At 41.4% G+C, this 17,359-nt stretch overlaps 3 protein-coding genes across 3 annotated transcripts; 1 reads left to right on the top strand and 2 right to left on the bottom strand.

The window, feature by feature from the left end:
• Nucleotides 1-69: 69 nt before the first annotated feature.
• LOC136438929 (triple QxxK/R motif-containing protein-like) lies at nucleotides 70-3,508 on the top strand. Its single transcript, XM_066433964.1, has 4 exons — nucleotides 70-176; nucleotides 667-750; nucleotides 1,410-1,495; nucleotides 2,051-3,508. Exons 2-4 carry the CDS (start codon nucleotides 690-692, stop codon nucleotides 2,144-2,146), a joined length of 243 nt encoding a protein of 80 aa, XP_066290061.1. The 5' UTR covers nucleotides 70-176; nucleotides 667-689; the 3' UTR covers nucleotides 2,147-3,508.
• On the bottom strand, nucleotides 3,072-10,996 carry LOC136438928 (uncharacterized). Its single transcript, XM_066433963.1, has 5 exons — nucleotides 10,308-10,996; nucleotides 6,535-6,624; nucleotides 5,593-5,742; nucleotides 5,110-5,159; nucleotides 3,072-4,852 (listed from the first exon to the last, which is right to left on the bottom strand). The coding sequence occupies exons 1-5, from the start codon at nucleotides 10,858-10,860 to the stop codon at nucleotides 4,772-4,774; spliced, it is 924 nt and encodes a 307-aa protein (XP_066290060.1). The 5' UTR covers nucleotides 10,861-10,996; the 3' UTR covers nucleotides 3,072-4,771.
• Nucleotides 10,997-14,230: 3,234 nt separating this feature from the next.
• Nucleotides 14,231-17,357, bottom strand: LOC136438927 (chromosome transmission fidelity protein 8 homolog). Its single transcript, XM_066433962.1, has 3 exons — nucleotides 17,217-17,357; nucleotides 16,350-16,470; nucleotides 14,231-15,939 (listed from the first exon to the last, which is right to left on the bottom strand). The coding sequence occupies exons 1-3, from the start codon at nucleotides 17,237-17,239 to the stop codon at nucleotides 15,682-15,684; spliced, it is 402 nt and encodes a 133-aa protein (XP_066290059.1). The 5' UTR covers nucleotides 17,240-17,357; the 3' UTR covers nucleotides 14,231-15,681.
• Nucleotides 17,358-17,359: the final 2 nt, after the last annotated feature.

Genomic DNA, 17,359 nt, shown 5'->3' with positions numbered 1-17,359 from the left:
TTCATTTTATCATTAAATTGGTCAAACAGAAAATTTTATTTCCTTAACTTCCCCCAGAAAATAGTGAGCTTTGTCAAAACCTCCCAGGATGCAAAAAACGTAAACATGGACGCCAACTGAGCAACGAAAACTTTCCAACCCGGGCGATACGAAAAATCTTCCCCAAGACAACACATGTAAGCTCAAATTTGATATAATATGTGGATTCTCAACTAGTTAAAGGATTTTCTGGAACTTTGGAGTAAGAAATAGTTGCGGAAACAGAGTATAACGGCTAGCCGTCGCCCAGGGGGAGGGGCAAAGTTGAACGTACGTGGCGCTAAGTTAAGTCTCTTGAACAAAATTATTTATCGATTGGTCGATTTCTGTGTATCCTGGTTTAGCACGGGTACAAAAAGACAATAACAGTTACCTAGATTTGATAGCTTGCGTGTGTAACTTGGAATAAAGGTCAACAAACCTCATACGAGTATAAATGATAATTTCGAAAGTTATTTTTTGGTTTATCCAGGATTGCCTCCCTCTTCAAGCTTTTGTTGCTCAACAGTTTAACTTCCATTTTCTGGACATTTCTGCCAATTGGTTTTGTTAGAAGTTGTCTAACTGCCAGTTGCAAATATTTGTTACTTACATGTCTTTGATAATTGTCTTTTTTTTCTCTATCAGTGTTAATGTTATAACAAGAAGTCATGGGGAGGAAAGAAGTCAGCAGTGGGACTCTGAATGTCGACCAGTACAGGAAGAAAATTGGTAAGTGTACTTTTATTAATGGATCGGAATTACTATATATAACGTTATCCAAGAAAGGCCATCCTATTCTAGCTCCAGTTTGCTCCCCTGATCACTTTCCTGAGGAATAATCAGCTGTGGCACCTGACAGTAGATGGATGATTTGCATTGACACTTTGCACACACGTTTTCTGAGTTGAGTCCAAGTTGACCCTAAAACGTGTGTGTAAATCAGGCTTTAGCCAAGAGCTCTCACTGTTAAACCCTGAGTCCCTGTAATGCCAGTGTAACAGAGATAGAATGAGCATTCATACATGTAGGATGCATTGAATGAAACAATGGACAAATAGAGGTCACTAAGAGTGTACACTGTACATAGCAGGAAAGCAATTTTCTCACTGTGTAAATTTGTAAATACAGTACATGTATGACCTTTGATCAGGTGGTCTAGATCTGGTCCAGTGTTCTGCTGTCCCTTTTTGTGCTTTTCTGATATCTTTGTGATATTGCACTAGTGTTGTGTAGTTTTATTGTTAGGCTGCACGAATTTAGTTTCTTGATTCACAGATTTGTCGCTTCAATTTTTCCTCATTTGAAAAAAAAATTAAATGATCACAAGTACTATTTAACTTCTTAATTGTGGCAAATGAACATACCATAACTATTTGCTACATTAACAGGAAAGCAAGACTGGAAGAAAGCCAAAAAGGATGTGAAAGCAACAAAACAACAGAAGGATATGAAGGAATCTGCTATGGGCATAAAGGTGAATAAAGCGTTTTATTCTGTTATCATCTTATTCTGTTGTCTTAACATTTTATTTGATTTTTTACAAGATGTGAAATGATGTAGTATGCCTTTTCTCTCTGTTATACTTATGTGGCACTATTGTATCCTTCTATTTTATTTTCAATTTCATTTCCTTTCTTTATAAGACATGAAATATTGCAGTCTGATTTTGTATTGTTGCACATGTGTACATTACTATTCTGCATTTCTGAAAAAAAAAGTTTTTCTAAAGCTTAAGATATGTTCAGGCAAAATGTCATAAAATTAATGTCTAATATGTACATATATTTAGAATATTTTTATAGCTCTTTATACTGTCCATTGTAATGTCTTGTCTTCATCAGCAGGGCTAGCCCTTTGTAATAGCCACAGGCCAGTTGGGCAGCCCTGGCTGTGTGTCCTAAACAACCAAACCAATGAATAAAAACTAAACAAATAATGACCAAATCTATTTCACACTTATTGTTGACAGTGCAATGTTATAAGTTGTCTGCTATTATTTGCATACGCTTGTTTATCTGTATTTCTGCAGGATGTGGCCTTGATAGTAACAGCCTTTGCCTTCATGCTGGGAGTCATCTACATATTCCTGTACATGTACCTGGATCAGCAACCCTCTGCAAAATAATGGACCATGCCATACTAGCTTTCCAATTGTTACAAATCTATGCAATGGATACAGCACATTGTATTATCTTTTACAACTACTTTTACAAAAACAAGTACACAAACTTTAGTTTTTATAAGATTTGCTAGACATGATAGTTTAATACGACTTGTCAGAGAAGTAATTGTATGTTGATCTGTAGACCTACCTTACAGTGTCTTGACTTACTTACAGTGTATGATGGCAAAAAGTGTATAATCTCAAATTTGTCTTCTGTTACATGTTGCATAACAGTAAAAACTACCAGTGCATATTGATTATTGGCTACTTGATCAATGGTGTTAATGATTTATGTTTATGACTTAAAAATCAGTTTTAGATGTTAAGGAGACTTTTTTCAGTTGCATATCATGGACCACTCATAGGGATTTGCACGAATAGATATTTCTCACAGTTTCACAGTCTTATCTTTTTGTGCTCGTACAAGAAAGGCACTGGTACATTTTTTTGTCAGATCCTCTACTGGTTTATTTTTACATCCTTATTAGTACCTTTCTCTCTCTCTCTCTCTCTCTCTCTCTCTCTCTCTCTTCTTTTATTCCGCATCATATGGGGGTTGGACGTGCTTGCACATGGATGGGGGAGCCCTAGAACTCCTCATCAAGTGCAAGTCTTTTTTTGTAGCAAATACTTTCTTGCATGATATTACTAGACTGTTCTTTTTAAAATTGACTCTGATAACAGTCTGATGTGTGATATGAGCTATTTCTTTTTTATTATTTAGATGATGACATGATTTTCAACATTTGCATTGTATTTGATCAGTCAGATGATATTTCACTGGAAGAACTGAATGTTCAAAGAATATGACAAAGTATTTTCCTGTTGAAAAAAATGTAGACATATTGTAAATTGGATATAAACATAAGGACCAACAGAGCCAATGTGTGTGTTACATGATCTTTATTAAGATGTTGTCAAAAAATCAGGCATATACTTGTAAAAAGTAAAAAGTTGGCAAGACATCATGGAAAAAAAATAAATCATGACGTTTTTACTTGTACATATGGTAACTTTCTGTGTCCAGCACTCATTGTTAATAGATTTCCACATAAATTCTTACTGAAATGAAACATGTGCTATATAAAATCTACCTTCATACTGTTGATCGATTTGCAATAGAAATACAGAAAAATGACTGATTCATTTCCCAATGTAGTGGGAATAATCATTGACAATTGATGTTTCTGGTAAATTTGCTACTGACTTGGCAAGTCCAAAGCATTCTTAAACCTTCACAAAAAGTGCCAACCATTCTTTAAACTTTTGTTATACATACCACAGAAATAAACTGATCTTATAATAAAAATCATCAAGTATTAACATGTCCTGCATTCTTTACCTAATATCTAACAAGTTGCATTGAGTAGGCATTGCCATGTTGAAACCTTCTGGCTTCTTTCTACTTATTTTGCATTGAAATGGCATTGCTTCAGCACCACAGTAAAGTAAAAAAGAGCCTCCACCCCACAGGTGTCGCCCAAAACCGGGCAAATACATAACTATTGTTTTCCGTTGTAGTTTGTTTTAAACTGTAAATGGGAAAAGTGGATAGAAGCATTTGAATAGGCACTTTCTACAGTATAATTCAATGTAATGAATTGGAACTATTTCGTTTGGAAGAACGTAAAGAAATCAGTGCAATTAGGCGGGTTAAAGAATCACAAATGCTTTTGTGCAATAATCGGTTTATAGCTAAGACTAGAAATTGGCACAAATATGTATTATAGAAATTCAATTACGATTGAATTGACTTACATTCACTTACGTACGATTGAGTTTTTGCATTCGTATTGAAGAGAAAGAAGAAAGTGGGTGATGTTCACCTTTTTTGTATCATGACCTCTGAGTCCATCTTAAGTAGAAGTTTTAAGATTTAAAAAGTTTTGGTCACTCATAAGTGTAGAAAAAGGAAAAAAACGTGATACCCTGCATATGTTTTGAACTGCAAAATACTCCTGCCCAATATTGGGCATATTTTCTCAACCACATTTCAAGTAACCTCCAAGCGGATGTTAAAAGGGAAAACAGTTTCTGGCTGGCTACCCTACTACTTTTCCAACATAAGGTCCTTTCGATGAACGATCAGTAAACGTTGCTATTTTGTATTTTAACATCTGCTTGGAGATTAAGGTAGTACTATGGGGTGGCTGAGAACTTTTGGGGTATTCTAAAGACACTATTTATAGTTGACTGTGGACCTTGACTTTTTTTCAAGAAGTACCTTAATGCAAGACGACAATCTATGCAAATTGGTATGACGTCGGGGTGATGTCATCAAAAGTTATAACATGAGCCACGCCATATTTTAGAACATCAGTCTGTTTTTGCCCCAGCGACTCTTCAGTACTGTATCTTAAGTGTTAGCTGACGTGATACCCTATGAGTTGACCTGTCGAAACGTTATATAACAAAACAGGCCGGGAGAAGTTGGAACGTACAGAGATTTTTACCAATTGTTACCAAAAATTGTGACTTCTCCCAGTGTTGGTTCATATAAAGTTTTGACTTGTCCATAACGTCGGCACAGTTGAACCTCCGTGTTGTGATATCCTACACGTTGCCCCGAGTGAGAGTCTTCTGTGTTCAGTAGGTGAACTGTGAAATGGTACACATGACGTCTTTCCCGTCCTGATCCTTGAGAGCGGACCGCTGCGTGTAGGTGCCCTGGAAAAGATAAACGATATCACAAAAATGTTAAGTTAACGTTTAGCATCAATGATATATATTTTGGCTTGATGCGTAAGAGTTGATCCTGTAAGTATTTTTAAATACATTTTTGCCAAATCGCTAGTAATTTTTTTCACACGCACGCGAGAGCGCACAAGCCCAAACACACACTAACTAGTACTATTACGCTTGCACACACACGCACATACATATACAAGAAAACACGCACACGCACACAAGTACAGAACACTTACGCTGGGCGTGTAGGATGGGATGCTGATCTCTCTTTGGACCACTTCAGCTTCTGTAAGGACAAACAAGAAAAACGCACGATTGGTGCCTATAGCTTTTACTTCTTCTTTTCTGTTTATACTAAACCTTACCTAAATTCAATACATTTCCCGAAGCACTATTAGTACCAGTATATACATATGGTCATTTTTCACAGTGATTATAACGGGAATATACTGACACGCGTTTCTCAAAATCATATGACAGTCAACGACATTGTCGGGTACAATAAGGAGGTTAATGGTTGCAACTGCGCATCGCAGCGACATGTATGATATATCAAATCCGTTGTCATGGAGGCCCCTGAGACATAAACAAATCATATTTGAACGCATATGTTTACAACTTAGGGGCCTTTACCTTTGACATATCACCCACAGTACGTACATTTCGCAGCGCAAGCGCCCTTTTGGAACCAAGAACCCCTTTATAATCGCATTACGTACTTTCCAGTGGACAGTCCAGCCCCTTGTACGGACACTGTCCGCTGGGGTCCGCCTCCAGCTCGCACGCGTCCTCCCACTGGTTATCGAACATATCCCCGCCGTTATACTTCACCCACTGCGCACAGGACAGGCCTTCTACCTTAGGGAAGTCTGGATAGTGCAAACGGGGATCAAGGTTAGACAATCGGGCAATAAGATACAAAAGTTTCTCAAGCAGTTTCAGAAAGCACCCACTGCCTTTCGTCTGAGTAACTGAAACACACTGAAACACACTACACTTTGGCCCGGTGGCTAAGACGGTGCCGGTGGATGCTATCTGAAACATCTGACCGTCTAAAAAATCTACCATACTCCATTCACTGTGCGCAGGACAGGCTTTCTACCTTCGGGAAGTATGGATAGAAAAACACAGTGCAGACGTCGATGAAGGTTAGACAATGAGGAACTGAAATACACAATACAAAAGTTTCTCAAGCAACTGGATAGAGTTTGCAAGCGGTCAGACGTTTCAGGTAGCATCCACTACGTTTCTTCAGGAACTGATACACTAAACTTTTAGCCCTTGGGTTGGTTACAGAAATGTGCTATAATATGGAGGAATATTAAGAAATTCCTTTTTGTCATCTAACTTCAACCTCCAGTGCCAGATATCGAGCTGCCCTTAGCCTCAAACTCTTATGCAAGAAGTTAAATATCACGGAGAGCTATTAAAGAGTAGAGTGGATTCATTCCTCAGTTAACCTCAGTTAACCGACGTCTTTCGCACTGCATTCATCCCTCAGTAAGACTCTGGAGCCGCATACTGAGTTCCCGCTTAGAACTTTTATTCGGCCTGTTACCCAGACCGGTTTCGCCGTCTACTAAAAGTTCCAAACAGCAACTATACGGCTCTAGATGTCTTACTGAGGGATGACTGCGGTGCGAAAGTTTTCTATATCTTACCCCAAGATGCATTGAAGAATATGACGGATTTGATGCCTCCATTGCCGTTATCCTGTAGCGTCGCTTTCCCCAACACACGGGTAGGGTTTTCTGAAATGCACAACAGTAAGACTGTAAAAAAAACAGGCAGTAACTTAAGATTTGCTTATCTGTATCTTGTGAGTGTTGCTAAGGTCACACTGGCCACAGAGGTTTTAAGGATGACATTCTCCGGACACCCAAAACTGATGCGACGGCCGAAAAAAACCAAGACGAAAAGAAGATGCCTAGATCTTTAACTTTCGTTATTGATTTCGTAGTCCAAACCATTATAACTTCTTGAATGATATCAAATCTAAATTTCAGTGATCACGGAGGTTGCAAAAAGGTCAACAAGTTGAACACAGAGAACATGGCGTAACAAATAGTTTATTCTTCTTCGTGCTTTCAGAAGGTACGTTGTCCTGTTGTAGAATTGGTGCAAAAATAGTTGCCGTAGTTCGGTGAAAATCGATGAGAGAAATATGCAAAATGTAGAAGGAGAGAGGCATAAAAGGCCGCAGAAGAAGTTGTTGCAGATTACGGCAACAAAATATAGAAACGCAAACAGGCCCCAAAAAAATTGCATGTTGGAGATTGCGGTTGCATTGCTGTGTGATCACAAAGGTTACGGGAGATATCTCTCGGTAGGTTGTTACTGTGTGCAGAGTTGATAAACGTGTTGACCAGACTTTCTGATGCAATGATTAATAATGTCCTTGATCAAAGTGCGAAAAGCGCCGACTATTGCTTGTTCGTACACGTCAGCAAAGGTATGCGACGCGTGCCTGCAATTTTGTGGCTTTATATTTTGGCACAACGCCTAAAATACATAACTTTGGGATTTCTCCAGCAAAAGAACATGACCACGATATGCCGAAAATCGCGAATCATCGCTCGTCCCGAAAATAAACGCCTGCGCCGGCCAGATGGGGTACTCTCCAAGCAGAGATTCGGCTCCGACTGGTTCTTGGCGTGTTTTTAGGCGTTTTTGTCGGGCTTTCTTTTTTGTCCCGCTTTCTTTATGTCGCCAAGTCAAAGCGACATAAAGAATGCCTAAAAACACGTCAAAAACCGGAACCGAACCTCTGCTTGGAGAGTATGCAAAGGAGGCTAACACAACTTGTTGTTTGGGGAAGTTCTTCGTAAGAAACCGACAGGAAATGATGCTGTTTTCAAGTTTGAGAAGTCGCTTGTTTGTGCATGTCAGCAAAGAAATACGACACGTGTCCGCAATTTTGCGGCTTTATATTTGGCACTCCGCCCAGAACACATAGTTTGCTGTTAGGGGAAGTTCTTCGAAAGAAACAAACAGGAAATCATATTGTATCAATTCTTTGAGAAGGCGACCTGAATAATCGATATCATATATTACACTGGGAAAACTAGTTACAAGAAAACATTTTCCCGTCTACAGTAAGGTTTCATTTCATCCTATCCCGTTAAAGTCTAGATCTTCTATCTGTAATTCTGGTAATTGTCATTCTACAAAGCCATTTTATAATAAGGTGTTTATGCATTTTACCCAATTTGGTTGGTGAAACTTCTTTAAATCTTTATCAAATGTATCAACATCATTGGAAGGCAACGTTTTTGATGACATATAAAAGCATATAACGTTATACAGTGTATTTGATAGCGTCAGTGCAGTGTTTCATGTATGTTGAGTTTGTCAATAAAGTCAATAGATTTTGCAGTGAACAAACTTCAAGACGACGCTATCATAGTTCGCACGCAGTGTCAATGTCCTTAGACAACTTTGCACAGGGCGATCTTTACCGTTTGTCCGCGCGTGCGCGTTGCGCATCTCCCGACCACGCTCCGACGTTTGTGGTCGATGAAGGTGAAGCCACGACAAGTGAGTTATCAGCGGTCCCGATAACCCCCGTGTTACGTACAGGACAAAATCAAGGTTCCCTCTGTTAAATACCGCCGTATAGATGTACCGCATTACTGAGAACATGACATTTCTTTTTATTGTTTTCGTAGTTCAAGGGACCTTTTTGTGGGCAATTTTTCTCCCATAAAGGGAAATTAGACTTAGAGGGTTACCATTTGCTACCATCTTCCGAAAATTGATGTCATCCATGTTATCGAACCAACATGGTCTTAAAAACTGAGTAGAACTGAGGCCTATGTATCAAATGATACCGCCTTTTGTATGACGTCATTTGCGCCAAACTTGAAACTAGATATAAGACAAACATTGGACCACTCGGGAGCTTTCAATTTGGTATCAATTTATTGCTTTGTTATGTACTTCTGAAAAGAGTATCTGTCCATGCTTTGCAAAATAAGGATATAAACGCATACAACGCCGGTGACTCGAAAGCAGAAACAAAAGTTACTCAAGCCACTGGATAAGTTTTGTAAACGGCCAGGCGCTTCAGACTGCATCCGTTATCTTATTCAGTGACTCACATCGGCGATGGAAGAAACAGGACCCTGCCACTTATGCCGATGGGGGATTTTCCTTATCTTCGTGCAAATGCGTTGTTGTAGCTCCTTTTGTGCGTTGTTTATGCAAACGCGTCAAACATAGATTGATTCTACTAACATAATTCCACTTGGGTACATAATTCTGCCACCCTGAAACGATACGTCCAAACAGATCTCCAACCCAACGTCCTTCAGTATAATGCACTCCTAAACTGTGCATACGGAGGTGGGGCTGCATTCGAGATCTCTCAAACCAAGGAGGTTAAATATATTTAACCTCCTTGCTCAAACCCACTGTTTTTCAAAAAGTGGCGGATTTATGCAAGGAGGTTGATTTATGTAACCCGGCGGATTGATGTTAATGGAGGTTAATATCTGAATGAAGATTCAGCGTCCCAAAGCAACAGAAACCTCAAATTCAGTATCGTCTGACTTCAACGTGACAGCCGACTTGTTTCGGCCCAAAACGAAAATCTACACAAAGCTGCGTTTGTTCCTGCGCTATTTGAGTGCGAAACTTGTCCCCTACGCGCTACATGAAGGAAACCCAAGTTCATCGTGGTTAAGAACAACTTCTAGCGTGACGATTTCTTGCCCTCAGGCTTTTGTTCAACTGACAACAGCTGGTGCAGAATACCGAGCTGTTTTGCTCAGTCAGCTCAGAGAGAAGTACAGCAAACAGCGGCTTCGCTAGGGTCACAAGACGGGAATGATGTAATCTCTGAAGAATCCGGATCGTTCTCGATGTTTTGTGCCGTGTGCAGTGTGTTGTTAGAGGATAACCGTTAAAATATGCAGTAGTAGAAAAGAGCGTTAGATGTTGCAAAAATAGGCGTAAAACTTTCGAGCTGGATCTTTACATCTGCTCGGAGATTAGCAATGATGCAATCACGGAGGACAACTTCCCCATTTCACAAACGTCGTCTACAAATGACCTCATCATTTGGTCAAGTCAACATTTTCGGGTTATGTGACAATGTGTTGCGTGGATTGAATTGTATATGAGAACAGGGAACAAAAAGGGCACAGGAAAAACATTCTACTTAACTTAAATGAATCTATAAATGCACCGTTTGATCAGCATCGCGTATTAGGTACAGGTTTTGGGATAGATCACTTTATCACTGTCCCAGCGGGCTTGTCATTTAGTGCTTAATTAGTAAACGCGCACAAGAAACACAAAGTTTTAAACTACTCTCCTGGCCAAATTATCATTCTCTCTATCTAGGTCGAATTCTACTATCCATACACCCCTTACTTAGGAAGGCCTGGTGGAGGCTATTTCGAAGCCAAGGTCAAAACACAAACACACTCACCACAGCTGTCCCAGTATTCTCCGATCTCCACGTAGTCGTTCTTGACGATGAAGTCGTCCCAGTGCTTGGCGCCTTGGAGATATCTTCTGTCAGAAACATCCGGCAGGTCGAAGCTGATCTTGGTGCCATCGCTTTGTGTATAAAACACACGCGGTTCCTGAGGTTCCTTGTGCTTGTTTTCCTTCTTACCCAGCCCTAGGGGCTTTTTGCGGTGTTCCTCCTTGTCTTGGTGGCTCGAATCCCTGTCGGAGTCCGTGTCTTCTTCGGGGAGCTCGTTTCTGAAGTCTTTTCCGTCTTCTAGCACGTCGTTTATGATATCTAGAGCCTCTCTGCTACTACTGGAACTATCGGAGGCAGGCTGGTCGCCTTGCGCAATGTCGGCCGGCGGGCCCGCGTGCTGGGCCTTCTCGCGGAAAGCTTTCGCGGCTTGCCGGTTGGCTTCAAGCGCGTCCTTCGGCGGAGGGTGGTGGAAGAAGTGGAAGTAGGTGTACAGGGGCGCGACGAACACGAACACCACGCCGGCACCGATCAGGGTGTTACGAAGCCAAGCCATGGCGGAGGACGGTCGGGTATGCTAGCGGTCGGTCTTCGGGGTAAACAGTACGGTCAGGCTTGGGTCGCAAGCTGCAGGACAAAGACGAAACGGCCAGATCAGCTTCTCGAGTCGGCTCTGTTTACGCTTTGTCAACAGCTGATCCTGTCACGTGGGGCGGGCTCTTTAAAAACAGTTATTGTTTCGTAGAGACTTCTGTAAAGTGGGAAGTGTTCGCGGTGGATTTGTATTGGAGGTTTAAAACCACAGCTCCAGTTTTCTCCCTACCGCAAAATAACCTCCGTGATCATTCTCAAGAAGAAATATAGAAATTATGAAAAGGGCAAACCAAGGTCCTTGGGCAAACCAAGGGATATGACAAAAAACAGTTGTAGTTATCAGAAAGTTTTTAAAAAGATGACATCAAAGTTGAAATTATAAAAAAAGATGATATCAAAGAATCTGATTTTTTTTAAAGCAATTTTTTCTATATGATTGAATGAATGAAATTCTATTTTCGTGTCTTGTGCTTTAGGCGCCATCTGGGCTTATAAGACACCAATATGATAAATTATACATACAATGAGATGGTAGATCTAGAGTTACAGAATAACACGACATTGAAATGTTATCTCTAAGCATATGTTTGAATTCGGATTGTTTCGTCCGTCTTTTTACAACAAAGGAATAAATGCGCTATTCGCACCAGCACCACTAGAAAGATATAGGCTGAGAGAAAACATTTCAAGGTCACTTCTCTCGAACATTTTTAGATTTTTATCTTTTTTATGAGAAAGGGCGGTCATACCTGCTATACAGATACAAAATTGACATAAGTCCGTCTAGGGTACTGACAGAGGTTCGAATCCCCTGACATGCCACTGATGTTGTGCCGCCGAAAGAGCTGCTTGGGGATTACTACCCCTACGGCCCCAAAAAGGCAATGGGACTAGATTTTTGGATACTTTGAGAGACGACAAACACACAGATTATTTTCTCCGCCCATTTAAATGATGAGGACAAGCAAGACTCCCCAACTAGTCTCCAAGCAGACCTACGGATTGGCAAAGACCGTATCCAACAGGCAGAATTAGTTTTCATAGCCAACCCAAGGTCTGCTACAACTCAAACAGGGCGGAGCATTTCTATTCAATAAAGGTGCCGCTGCCCCTCCTCGTTGTAATGCTAACAGCCTACGAATGTCCGGGGTACTAATCTTTTTATGACCCGAAGCCCAGTCACCCGCGCACGTCCCAGTGGGAGGTTCGCGCCTTGGTTGAGCCTAGTAAAAAGCTCTCACAATAGCAGTTTCTTTCACCCATCGGCGATGTTTGTGGCATCATGGAAAACCGTTCTTACAAAAACATTCGTAGACAATGTTTACTGTTTCGGGTTCAAGCCACTATTACTAGAGATTAACTGCAAGATTCCACGTGACCACATGGCGGGAATTGCCCTTACAGTTCCGACGTAACTGGTCAAAATTGATCGCATTTTGTGACGATTGAAACAGTTTTGGTAAGGATCTTCGTAACAGATTGATTTTGAAAAAGAGACCAAGTCTTTTCTGTTGGCAACATTTAGTTTATTTTTCCTGGGAAGTTTAATTTTCGCGGTACAGCTCTGCCCAAGTGAACGGCCTCTCAGTCGCGGCCTGGAGGTGTCAGCCCGGCATGGCGCCGCACGCCCGTGCGGACAGAGAGTAATAAACTCACTTACAGAAGCACAGTTTGATTAGGTAACAATTAGATGTTAATAGCCTTTGTTCAGACCGACTTGTTCCAGACCTTAGATTGCCCTATAAGCTCCTTCTTCCAGTTGGATACGGTCTTTGCAATCTATTGGGTCTGGTTGGAGACTATCCCCAACCACAATGACTCATTTGTCACGGTCCAAAGTTTCCCCCGACCAATGGCCGCCGAGGGAATCTCCCATTGTGCAAACAGGGACAAAGGTCCTTCGATCTGACATTTGCGGTCTCTTTACGTTACGATAAGAAAAAGTGCTTAGAGTGCGCTAGATTTGTTTGATTAAACGTTAATGAAAGCAAACAACAAAGGTGACTACAAAGAACCCTACCTACCGCCCCCGTTTTCATCTCGTTAGAGAAGATAGTGACCGTATTGTACCTGCTAGTAGGAAAACCAGTTTCTTAATTTTATGGTAGACGAATTAAAGCACGTTGTCTGAAAATATGACTTGTGTACATTGTATATACCTGATGTATAAAGGAACAAGTCAAAGCCCGGTCAGTGACAAACGATCTTCTAGTAGAAATTAGAGGGCAACATCTAGACTGTTTGTAACAGTAACGTGGAGCTTTAAAAACGTCACGAACATGCCTTCCAATATTTTCTGGGTGATAACTGCGCACACGAAAGCTATCATTTCGCAATTTCCAATCCTGTGTTATGAGTATATTTTAAGTGCCCTTATACATAACGAATGCAGTCTGAATAGCATCCCGTAGTTCATATGGTTAGGGCCAGCTGCTTTCTTCAATCACACGTTGTCGTCCATGTCCCTTTAAGTCACACATATGGCAAACACGACAGAAACACCGCTGACAAGGATCGACGACCTCCAAGCATATGATAGGAGGGAATGTGTTTTTTTTTTTTTCATATTGCTCGGCTTTAAATGACATGATGGTAACGCTTGGGTAAAATGGGGCGTCGGAAAACGTTAGAATCCTCCCCCTACATCTGTTTGAAGATTACTCAGACCAAGGAGGTTAAAATATTTAACCTCCTTGGTCACACATAACCGACCATGGCCTCCCGATCTTCTCCAGACCATGGTTGGGAGCTAGTCTTAAACACGGTCATCTGTACTTTTGAGTTGGTCGGCGAGGTTACCTAGTAGTCTTTAAAGGTCGTCTGCGCCAGCCGACTATGAAATTTGAAAAAAAGTCGGGAAAGTCACATTCTGCTTGGATGCGATCAGAAGAGCGAACTGGAGCCGGAGTGACGGAATTTCAGGCTACTCCCAACCCAGCGCCGACCTTGGTTGGGGAGCAGTCGGGAGCTAGTCTCTAGCAGACTAACTACGCCGGCTGTAGGGAGAATATTTGCCAGGGTTCCATTTGTAGGCTTCTACGCGGACTCTACTGGCTAATTATTCCTTTTTCTGACCTATTCCACGATCCATACGCCTGTAGGAGGGCCTGGTGGAGGCTAGTCGGGAGCAAGGGCAAGGACTTGGGGAGGTCCTGAACGCGCGACAGTGTGGCTTTCAACCGGCCGTGACCGAGGTACAAACCTTAAGGTGTCAACGTGACATCTTAAGGCTTGTAACTCGGCTACGGCCAGTCAGAAAACCACATCCTGTTTTCGACGATGAAGCTGTCGGTGAATGAACTTGAGGTGCAAGGTACAGAGGGTCAATGACCTTAAATGATCAAAAGGATATTCTTTTATTTATTCATAGATCACCGACGCGACTTGCATGATTTTTTTACCAATTGTCTAGTCCTCCATGCACTAGAAAGACTAACAAATTGCCGCAAAAAAGCACAAAAACACTGAGGCGGATCTTATACATCTGCTTCATTGTGCTTGAAGATTCAAACTTAGCAATGAGTTTATAAACTCCTTGGGCGGAGTTAGGCTAATCTTTCTTGCATCTATGTTGTTTATTCACTTGTTTCAGGTATGTGTGTATGGGATAGACCATTTCCAACTGATAACAAATTCCTGTGGGTTCCCAGGGAACCGCCAGCCAGTACCAAAGTACAACACGTAAATTGTTAATCAGTGTAATGTAAAGATGAGAGCAGTGGCATTGCGTCTGTCTGCAGTGATCACAACTAGACCACATAACCGCACACACTTTTGTAAACATAGCCTAAGTGGCAATGGTAACCTGGAGTCAATCTCCATGAAGATGTTGGAAGGCAAAATCTTTTCGACCTGGAGCCGCTGAGTCGACTCAGAAATGTGTGTGTAAATTGGGGATTTGAAGAGTTTGTCACTTGTACAGGTTAGACAGTACAAACCTTTGATGACTATACAAATCCAAAAGCCCGACCTTGGCATTTTAAAACATACCTTTGAAACTACAAGGAGACGGACGTGACTGTCTCACTTTTATAGACTCAATATGTGAACTTTGATATGTGAATGCATGAATGTTGGAAAGGGTATTGACCCAACTACAGGTGTACATGGATTACTAAAAGTGAAAACAGTGCCACCATGTGGTTCTTATATGTACTGCAAAGAATCTTCCTTTTTTTGTTGCCACCATTCAAGTAGACCCAGATGAGGTTGTTATGTATGAATAGTCAAGTTCTTTTTTTGAAACATTAAACTGTTACAAACAGTACTTCTAACCAAGGAGGTTAAGAAATCTTGATTCACAAAAACGTTTGCTTTTCCTCTTGTATTTGTTTCCTTATGAAGGGGATAGGAGGCAGAGCCTCAATGCTGCAAGGGTCAGACCCCACAGAACAAGGTCCACAGTAGTCCTCCACAGTAGTCCTGACTCCAGCTTAAAAATCTTTTCCGGCCTACTCATTGTTTCACTTTGGGAGTTTTGCTAATTTTCATTGTTAAATCTGTCATCTTAAGCAGGTGCAAATACATTTTCATCAATTTCATGTGTTTCAGATCCTTTTGACAAATGGGGATAATTTTTTGCTTCCCAACAAGCACATTTCCATACTGGGACGGAGGGACGGGTCCTGGAGCCATTGTTGTGACAGACCAGCGACGTACAGGACTGATAAGTGTGGTGTTCTGTGTGCCTCAGGATATGGTCTCACAAGCCACATGAGGTCCCCCTCCCTTAATCATTTGAAGCAAAGAAACATTACAAGTTGTCATAAATGGCTACGTTTTTTCAGAGTCCCTTCTTGTGCGGAAGGTTGATGATGGGCCTGGGCCTGTTCTTAAACACCAGTTTGTTCCTGATCACTGCCTTCACGAGGTAGTCCGAACATTTCTCAGAGTCCTCCGCTGAATCACCGGTGTCCATACTGTCAGTACTGTCGTCTTTGTTGTCTTTCTTCTTCTCCTTGACCAGCACAGCGAATGGTTTCTCCAACTCCACCACCTTCCCATGGAGCACGTGGTGGCCTATCAGTACGATGGGCTGCCCCTGACATATATGGAGATAGAAAACACATGTTAGGGAGCAGTCTCACAACTTAACACAAACTTTTCCGTTATGCGGCATGTCCAGTTCTAGATTCCACTTCTAGAGATGGCAATTTGAGGTCGATGTTTTTCTTGGGTTTGCTTTTTTGACAGACAAACGTTTACTGGAAACTATGGAAATGCACATTTTAAATGGCAATTTGAGCTCATTTGTCAGATACCCATCTTCACGATTTAAGGTATACACCTAAAAACAAGGACAGCCAAAGGCACCAAAATCTGGCAGGAACTCTGATGCATTGGAAATGAGATGGTCTCTAGTAAATACACATAACAATAATGATAGTGATACAATACATCAAGTGACAGATTAAGAAGATAAAAGAAAAAGTTCCAAAGATCTGTCCATACCCCCTTGGTAAAGTGCAGGTCTCCTAGCCTGTTACCAGGCAGCCCACTGCTGTCCCTGGTCTCCAGCTCTCCCTGTAGTTCCACCATGGTCCACTCAGGACAGCCGCCCTCCGTCTGAGGCCTGGGTTTGTGGTTATAACATTCACAGAGTTAAGGATCTGTCTATACCCCCTTAAAATTCAGGTCCACTCAGGACAGCCGCCCTCCGCCTGGGGCCTGGGTTTGAGGTTATAACATTCACAGAGTTAAGGATCTGTCTATACCCCCCTTGAAACTTAGGTCCACTCAGGACAGCCACCCTCCGCCTGGGGCCTGGGTTTGAGGTTATAACATTCAGAGTCAACATAGCTGACTTAGGGCAAAACATTTAACCATCAAGTTGGTTTACTTTGACATTAAGTCACACTAATATAATTTCTTGGTTCTCAAATAAGCTGTTGCATACAGCATGTTATAATTTTGTTCCATGGATTTTGACAACTATTTTCAAAAGTACAGTGGAAGCCTGGGTGTTAACAAGGAGACCTCCTTGGTGTTAACTACAGAAATTATGTCTGATTTTTGTGTTTTTTTCTGATGAAATTTTTATCTGCCCGCTCCACAAATTTCCTGCAAAAATTCGAGAACCATTGAATTAAATTTGTGCAGCCTAACACTGAAATATGTGGTGTGACTATACAATTCCCATTTCAACCAAGATTCTTCCCTTTCAATCTACTTTAACGGTGATATCTGCGATTTGACTGGTGACGTTATGATGAAGGTAGTTTCACACATGCCCCCCTCCCACCTTTCCACTGGAAAAATATTTAACGTGTGATTCTTATCAATTTTCCCCATTTTACGACTCTATTATTACCTACTCACATTCGTATGGCGAACTGGACCATCTTGGATTGCTATGTTTCACCAACAATGAAGCAAATCCATCCGCAAAACGGCGTGAATTTCCTTCGAAGTGCTCTTCAGAACTTTCCCGCGCTTTTACAAATATGTTGACCTTCAGGTCA

This window comes from Branchiostoma lanceolatum, chromosome 7 (genome assembly GCF_035083965.1).
Source record: "Branchiostoma lanceolatum isolate klBraLanc5 chromosome 7, klBraLanc5.hap2, whole genome shotgun sequence".
Classification (NCBI taxonomy): domain Eukaryota; kingdom Metazoa; phylum Chordata; class Leptocardii; order Amphioxiformes; family Branchiostomatidae; genus Branchiostoma; species Branchiostoma lanceolatum.
The sequence above is the reverse complement of the archived record's forward strand: the minus strand, read 5'-3'. Positions and strand labels throughout refer to the sequence as shown.